General features: G+C 42.6%; 1 protein-coding gene across 1 annotated transcript; it reads right to left on the bottom strand.

Moving 5' to 3' along the window:
- Positions 1-425: 425 nt before the first annotated feature.
- On the bottom strand, positions 426-8,354 carry CFAP418 (cilia and flagella associated protein 418; the record flags this gene model as incomplete). The annotated part of the gene is made up of 6 exons (XM_082333340.1): positions 426-585; positions 2,553-2,648; positions 3,463-3,528; positions 4,040-4,110; positions 6,527-6,626; positions 8,218-8,354. The coding sequence occupies 6 exons, from the start codon at positions 8,352-8,354 to the stop codon at positions 426-428; spliced, it is 630 nt and encodes a 209-aa protein (XP_082189466.1).
- Between the last annotated feature and the right edge of the window lie 629 nt (positions 8,355-8,983).

Raw genomic sequence — 8,983 nt, 5'->3', positions numbered from 1 at the left:
TATTAATTTCCGGGCAGAAATTCATACGCTTGTGTGTCATGGCTGCATCCCAACCCATCATTTTGAGTCCAAGATTTTGCACACATGGGAAATAAGGCTCTGCTAGACATGAGGAACAGTCTCAAGTCCCATGCCCAAATCTGTCGATTTTCTCTTCCATTCTTTAACATTACTGAGTATGAGCTTTAACCTCATTTAGCTTCCAGAAAGCCTCCAAATTGATTGTTTCTTCTAATAGTTCAACTCCCCATATTGCTTGCAAGACAGTTATATTGAAAAAAAGTTTTCAGGTTGAAGTCTGGGTGTTATAATCTATTTCTAGATATAAGTATCCAGGTTTCCATCTGTTCTCAGAAATCTGCATGGGAAACAAATTGAGTTCATGACCTGTTTCCACACAAGTAGGTACCACACGCAAGAGGACTTCATTCTGCATGTTTACCACAAACCCACCGAAGCTGCTGGTCTGTTTGGAGGTCAGTTAATTCATCAATGGATCTCCAGCTGCACTGACAAGCATATGCTCGTGCTCCTTTCTTCTTTATCATCTTCGCTCTTAGTTTACTGAGCTCAGGCATGTTATTCCTGCCAATCAAGTGAATTCAGTTTAGGATCATGGTTTTTTCCTTTTTTTTTTTTTTTAAGAAAAAAGATTCATGAGGCCATTTCAATTCAGAAAAGCTCTTAAGAACATTTCTGAGTACCACTATTATGAATTAATTTAGGGATATATTTAAACTCTGTTTTGAACACAATCCTTTCCTGAGAGCAGTCTTGGTGTGTAGTTGCTGTATTCTCAGATCAGCTGGAGATTGATGTTTTTGTAAACAGTGTTCTCTGTTGGGTTTGGAGACCCTGTGTCAGCCTCCAGAGAAAGAGTTGGGAAGAAAACCAGGTTGAGTTAATTCTTGTGTTAAGAATTTATCCAAAAATGTATTTATCTTATCAAACTTAATGTAAAAATCCCTATGCAGAATGGGTACAACTACAGAGTTAAACTTTTCACCAGGAACTGTTACTCAGGATGGTTGTTAAAGTGACTGAAATGAAACAGCCATCAGAGAGAAGAATGTACATCAAACCACAAATAATTCCTGTGCAAGCCTCAACCACAACAAATGAAAAATCAGCATGGCTGATCAAAACCAAGTTGTTTGAAAAAACAAATGAAAATTTACAATTTTAACTATCCCTGCTCTCATGAGCTCCTCCTGGCCATCAATCACTGGCCACTGAATTGCTCAAAAACAACATTAACAAGCCCAGCTAAATAAAGAAAACCCAAACCAAACATCAAAGGAAGAATTTTTAGAAAAAGAGGTCAGACACTTATTCATGGAAGGCAAATGTTTAATCTTCACGTTTGCTTTTTAAAATTCAGGTTAGTCAAAATAAATAGCTAGGTATCTTGCTAAAGATTACAGATTTTAATCAATGTTACGAGTATCTGATACCAATGCCTTTCATGTCTTTTTTTTAATGTGATTAATTTCAAGATTTTAGAAGCAGAATAATTTAGACTTTGAGTAAATAGAAGAATCATACTTTCATTTAACCTTTCCAGCTACCAAACTTCTCTCAGGAGACTAGTGCAGCACAGTATTTTTAATGCTGCTTTAAATAATGGGAGAATAAGATTTTCAAGAGTAATACAAATTTCAAAACTGGAAGGAAAATACACGGAAAACCTAACATGTAATACAAGAAAAATAATGGAAAAGGAGGTGATGTATCCATGGCTGCTCTGCTCCAGCTGTCACACCCCCCTGGTGGCCAAGCACATACTCTGAATGCATCCACCACCTCCATCAGTTAATGGGCACATACAGAGACTTTACTAAAATAAGAGGAATTAAAATTCGATGTCTGTATTAGGAGCATGCCTACTGCACTACCCTTCACTAAGTCTTGGCATTAGATACAGTTTTAGAGAAACTGGAAATAAGAACTTCTTAATTTTAAGTCTTCAAACAAAATCAAAATAATTAAAGTCAAAGACATCACAATATAATAAGAAAACAAAAAGCCCACCCCTCCATCTAATCAAACCTTGCTTCAAAAATAAATCTGTTAAGAAATGAAACTATCTGATTTTCACTGAACATGACAGCATAATACCTGATACTGGAAAAAAGAAAATCTGACTTGAAACATTCACAGTCTGTGTGACTGAAGGTATGGTGAGGAGTACACGCTGAACAGTCTGTATTTATTTTGTAGGCATCCTGCAGTGGCACACCAGAGGCCAACCCATCACATATATTATCTGGTTATTTCAGCAGTAAAGTTGCCTTTTGATCCATGGAACTTGAATTCTTTTTAAAATCAGAGAGGGAGAGTGATGGGGGAAGAAATGGAAAGGCATGAAAACAGATTATGAGAGATGTCGCATCCCTCCCCCTGCAGACCTTCCCAGCGCATCACCAAACAGGTTGCACACCTGCTCCTTTTTAGGTAGCAATGGAGTGCTCATGACTTTTCTTCTTTCCTGTTCCTATCAAGCCCCAAAGCACAGTAACACAATATAAATACCAAACCCACCTCAGACGTACCTGAAGAAAAGATAATCACAGGACTGATCCCAGATGTAGTCATTAAAAAGTGACACGTGGAAGTCGCAAGCAGTACAACGTAGCTGATCACATGCTCTGGCCAAAAAAGAACAGAAAGTTCCAAGAGCTTATTACAATCAGAGAAGCTACACAGATCATAACTGTTTTAAAACAGAGCACTCACTCAGAAATACTAGAAGCAAGATGACCCTGTAATCTTAATTTTTTTACATCTCTGGCACATTCTTTATGGTATGTGTTTTAACTATATGATCACATATTTTTACAGGTTCCTAACCTCACTGAACACAAAAAAATAAACTGATACTCTCTTTGTATATTTTCTTTGATCTTCCTCACTGGTATGGCACCTGACCAGCATCCAAATATGCATCAAGTGCATAATTACTTACTACAAAAAATCCCACATGGAAATGCAATAATGTTCTATAGGATGTTGGGGATAAATCTTTAAAGTACCTCTCCTGCTAAGTTCAACTGCAGTTGCAAAGCACTCTGGCTATTTCCAGTTCAGGCTGTGGGCTGATATAAACCAGCCCACTGATTTAAGTCACATACTCGGCATCACATAGAAAGCTGAAGAGAGGCAGGGAAATATAACAATACTCTACAGCAGCAATTTCCTAACTACATGTTACTGATTTTGGAGTCTCATGTCTCATTTGCACACATGTTTCAACTCCTCAGATGAACAAAAGATCTAGTGGTCAACCACAGAGGACTGGAAGGGACCGGCTGACTTCAACTGCAGTTACAGGCAGCCACATGTTTAGATAAATATAGGGCTGTCCTGTCCAGTTCAAACACAGAACTCTGTAGCACCACAGAAACACAGTTGTGAATAAAAATAATGATAAAGCAAGTAGAACATTTTTTTCACGTTTCCTACCTTTTTGAAACATTTGTTCCTATGCCATACGGTGAAGAGCTTCCACCCAGGTACACTGGACAGCATCTATATGGATTTCATTAAAAAATATTAAATTACAGCAAAACATTTTTGAGAAAGTAGTACAATGCTTCTCCTAATTTAACAGCATGGTGTTGCTAAAGTAATATTTGTTAAATATAGGCACATCATTCAAATGCTAACAAACTATAGAATTTTAAAATTTCCACTACCAAGGTGTTCAAAGAAAAACTCCATGACAACCACTCTCTATACCAAATATACATGGGACTATACATTGCAGCATTTGATAAATGTATATGTCCATAAGGCAAAGCAAGCCCTTGTTCAATAACTTAAATAATTAATACATTCATAATAAAGAATTTTGACCACATGAAAGCACATTAGTAATTCCTCAAAATTATCTTTGTTTTTCTTTAAAAAGAATGCTTCTCTAAATACTCAGTTTCTTTCTTAGTTAATGTCAACACAGATTAAACAGTAGCAATACCGTTAGACTGACAACAAGCTATAACCAAGCTATGTTCAACTAGCCAAAACATTTTTCACTTACCTTTTCCTATGGGCCTGTACAACAGCACTATTGCTTTCAGGTGTGAGACTTGCAGAGTTAGACTTCAATTTCTATTTAAAAAGCAATCAAAGAATAAAAGGCAGCATTACAGCAAGGTAACAATATTCTGTTTTACTTAATAAGCAGGAGCCAGAAAAACTCAGTCACAGAAGAAGGAGACTAAGAATTTGGGAATTTTCTTGCTCAGGTTGCTGTGAGGCTCTTCGAGACAAGAGCTGCTGAAGTAACAGATGAATGAGGAATGAGGCCTCTCTTCCCATACTGAATTCCCAGCTCTGCCTGAAGGAATTCAACACCACATGATCACTTTGACTTTACAATCGAGACTTAGTATTTCATGTCCTCTTTTTAATAGTTTTGCTTTTAAAAACAGTTTTAATTTAGGAACCTTCTCCCTCAATATTTTTGAGCTTTTATTTTACTGAAAACACACCAAGGACTTATATTATTCAAAAAGATAAAGCGTCTTTGAAAAGTTTCTTATTTGCTGCACATAACACAGTTTACTTGAATTGCAGAATACTAGAATTCTAGATCTTAAATGGGAAGTCTTAGGGATATAAAATGATAAAATTATACAAATTTACTGATGTAATTCTCTCTCACTCAGACATACGTACTGTGGTATACAAGTGATTTTTGTTGGTTCAGATTTAGCCACTCTGTAAGAAATCAAAGACAAACAAAGCAAAACCAACCTCACTCATGAAAATAAGAGAATCTGCACAGGGGGTTATGAAGTATAAATAACACAATTTTCTACTGATGATACCTAAATGAATATCTATTTTCAATGTCTTCTGTCACTCTGACTGTCTTGACAATGTAAATTTGCAGCTTCATCTCCATCTCCTGCAGTCGAACAACAGAAGGCATTTGCAGATGATGCAAAATGGGGAGCAGTGGTTGGTATGCCAGATGGCTGCGCTGCCATTCAGAGGGACCTCAACAGACTGCAGAAATGGGCTGAGAGGAATCTCTTGAAGTTCAGCTAAGGGGAAATGCAAACTCAAATGGGGAGGAATAACCCTCATGCACCAGAACACACTAAGGGCTGACCAGCTGGAAGGCAGCTTTGCAGAGAAAACCATGGGAAATTTGGTCAGTTGGTAAGTTGACCATGAGCCAGCAGTGTGCCCTCGCAGCACAGAAGGCCAAGAGCATCCTGAGCTACATTAGGAGGGACATTGCCAGCAGGCTGAAGAAGGGGATCCTTCCTCTCTACTCAGCACTGGTGAGACAGAATCAGAGAGTCATTTTGGTTGGAAGGGTCCTCTTGAGATCATCTAGGCCAACCCCCCCTGCTCAAAGCAGGGTCAGCTTCAGCAGCTTGCCCAGGACTGTGTCCGGTTGGGTTTTGAAAATCTCCACGGACGGAGACTCCACAACCTCTCTGTGCAGCCTGTCCCAGTGTTTGACCACCCTCGCAGTAAAAAAAGTTTTTCTTGTGTACAGATGGAATTTCATGTGTTTCAGTTTGTGCCCATTGCTTCTTGTCCTGTCACTGGGCACTACAGAAGAGAGTCTGGCCCCTTCTTTACTCCACCCATCAGGTATTTACACACATTGACAAGATCCCCCTGGAGTCTCCTCTTCTCCAGGCTGAACAGTCCCAGCTCTCTCAGCCTCTCCTCATATGAAAGATGCTCCAGTCTCTTAATCACCTCCATGGCCCTTTGCTGGAGGCTCTCCAGTAGCTCCATCTCTCTCTTGTACTGGGGAGCCCAGCACTGGCCACAGTACTCCAGATATGGCCTCACAGCCCCGGACAAAAGAGACATGGACATAATGGTGATTAAGGACTTAGACAATCTGACGTACAGGCAGAGGCTAAGAGAGCTGGAATTGTTTAGCCTGGAGAAGACAAGGGTCAGCAGAATCTTATCAATGTATAAAAATACATGATGGGGAAGAATAAAGAAGACATAGCCAGACTCTTCTCAGCGGGGCCCACTGACAGGAGAAGAGGCAATGGGCACAAATTGAAATACAAGAAATTCCAGTTAAACATGTGAAAAAACTTTACTTCTTGTGAGGGTGGTCAAACACTGGAACAGGTTACTTAGAGAGGCTGTAGAGTCTCCGTCCTTGGAGATATTCAAAAGCCGTCTGGACACGGTCCTGGGCAACCAGCTCTAGGTAGCCCTGCTTGAGCAGGTGGCTGGACCGGATGACCTCCGAAGGACCCTTCCAACCAGTCTGTGATTCTGTGATATTTGACACTATGCTCTGTCTTCAACTAGCATTTCCTTTGATTGCCTGTTACTGCCAGGGTAAGACCATCTCTTTATACCTCTCCGGTTCCTCACTATAGGATTGTTGCATTTTCCTTTCTGCTTTATTTTCCAAGTTTATCCTACAGCTTGTTTTCGGTAATTTTTTGCTTTAAAACAGTTTTAGCTTATGGTGCTTTTCTTTCCATCGCTGAACCTCATCTGTTCTGCATTTCTTCAGACTCCTGCTCACCAGAGGTGTTTTGGCAAAGCTGCTGTCATTACAGATTTCATCAATAATGTCGTCTATATCTTCTTCACTGCTGCCAGCACTCATTAACAGTTTAGCTGATCTGAAAAAGAAACAAATTTGCCTTCATTTTATAGCATGACCAGAGCAGTTCTAAGAATTGTAAATTAAAACATAAAATTAGTTACAGCCTTTTTCCTCTAATATGCCTGTAGTATCTAAGGTAGGCCATCCAAATCATGACTGGACAGATGTAAACTGCAGGATGACGCCTTTCAGTACCTGTTGAACTGTCCCATCATAGGTCTTATTTTTGCTTGCTTCTTTTATTTCCAACCACTTCCAACCCTGAATAAAACTATGATAATGTAACTCATACTGCACTTACTGAGCAAGGAATTGGACAGCCCTGATTTTTCACATTAATCTTCAGCAGCAGGAATATAAAAAGGTCAGAGGGAGCTCTCTTCTCATGCTATACAACTGCAGGGGTTCTGAAGGAATTCCTGCCAAATTGTATGTGTTTAGAGACATCACCTGTACTGTGCTTTCACTCAAATGAGGAGTCTTGTCACTCAAGTCTGCTGTTTGCTAGCTCTTTGTCAAAGAAAGGGAGGCCTGTAGTACTGCTGCATCAACCAATCAATCAAGAAAAAATTCTACTCCTGAGAAAGAAGAAAACTCTGTGATGTTTTAAAATATTGTAATTGACTAAATTTAGGTGCTCATCTGACCATTATGCAAACAATGGGAAAGTCCAGTAATGTGGCCAAAGGTAGTGGGCTTGTTGGTCTTGTATTAGTCATTTAGCTCTACAAGATCCTTGACTGGGACTCTGAGATGCCTGTTGGGTAAGTGCTCAGCAGCCCACCTATGGAGACATCTGGCCAAGCCCCTCTGGTCCACAGACCTTCCAACCGGAGTCTGAGACACCAGTCAGGGCTGGAATGGAAACCTGAGGGCAAGCAAAGACAGCTGTGAGGGCAAGGATGGAAACCTGTGGGTTGGGATGGAAACCTGAGGGCAGGCAAAGACACCTGTGAGGGCCAGTATGGAAACCTGAGGGCAGGCAGTGGTGTGGCAGACCGCTTGGCAGTACTGTCAGCAGTGACCCTGTCACGACCAAAACTGCGAGTATTCAGACCATCATTTTGAAAATTGTGAAATTTGAGGTGCATACATGAAAGTGTAGAGTGTAAGTTATGCGCCTACTGTAGAAGATACAGTTAACAGAAAAAGTATGAACAGAATACATAAATGACTGAAGTATCAACGGAATAAAATGTTTGATAATACGACTGCTAAAGTTCTTCCTGCTCTAAATTGCAAGATTCATAGATATTTTATATATTTCACGAGGTCAGTTACAGAGCTAAGTAACCCCTGATCCTAACTCACGAGCAAATTAGTGCAGCTTTTAACGCCATATTTAATCCGAGGGTGGGATACTCCCAAGAGACAAAGACTATCTGAAGTAACTCAGCTCGCTGGCACACGACTTGGGCGTTTAAAAATAAGGACGACAGGGGATACTCGCTGGCCGCCGGCCAGCGTTTCGGCTCCCGAACCTCAGTATCTCCGGGTCCTGCGGGGCCCCGCCGGACGCCGACCCCCTCCCGCCCCAGAGGGCGGGCTGCGCGCCAGCCCTGCCCGGGGGACCGTGAGGGCGCCGGGACCGACGCAGGGCCGCTCACCTGCCCTCCTTCGCCGCCGCCGCCCCCTCCTCCTCCTCGCCGTCGCCGTGCCGGTGGTGGTCCGCCGCCCCCCGCCCCGGCAGGCGGCAGAGCCGCCTCTCCACTTCGTCCAGTAATCGGTCCAAGTCGTCCGCCATCTTGCCGCCGCCAGCGGTTGCCAAGGCGGCCCCGCACCGCCCGGCGCCGGCAAGGGGCGGAGTCTTCGCGGCCGGCGGGGCGTGGGGGGTGCCGGTGGGGCGCCGGTGGAGCTCGTCCGCAGCCCGGCCCCCGGCCCGCCCCGCCTGCCGCCCCGGGAGGCAGGCGTGACGGGGGCGAAAAAAACCAAAGCAAAATAAAACTATGGTAGAGCTACCACATTCTAACCGTAGTCGGCAGGATTCGAACCTGCGCGGGGAGACCCCAATGGATTTCTAGTCCATCGCCTTAACCACTCGGCCACGACTACAGATGCTAGAGCGTGTTTTCCCGCCAGCCTAGTTCTAACACCCGCGTTGCCGCCGCGCCGGGCCGGGCCCTCCGCCGCGGGAACGCCTCAGGCCGCCGTCAGGAACGTTTTGGGGAAACGTTACTTGATACAGCTGTGAGGATTGCAGTTTGGTTATTTAGGGCATGTCTCCTCATGGGGTGGAGTGGAAGACATAAAATAGAGTTTATGCTTAATGTATTTCTAATATAGTCCAGTATGCTGTATATCGGTCTGCTTAGAGCAAAAAGAAATGGTTACACTTCGCTAAGCCCTGCAGGAGAAGCCTGCTTTTTTTGCGTA

Source organism: Platalea leucorodia (assembly GCF_965183815.1).
Source record: "Platalea leucorodia genome assembly, chromosome: 1".
In the NCBI taxonomy this organism is placed as follows: Eukaryota; Metazoa; Chordata; class Aves; order Pelecaniformes; family Threskiornithidae; genus Platalea; species Platalea leucorodia.
The sequence above is the reverse complement of the archived record's forward strand: the minus strand, read 5'-3'. Positions and strand labels throughout refer to the sequence as shown.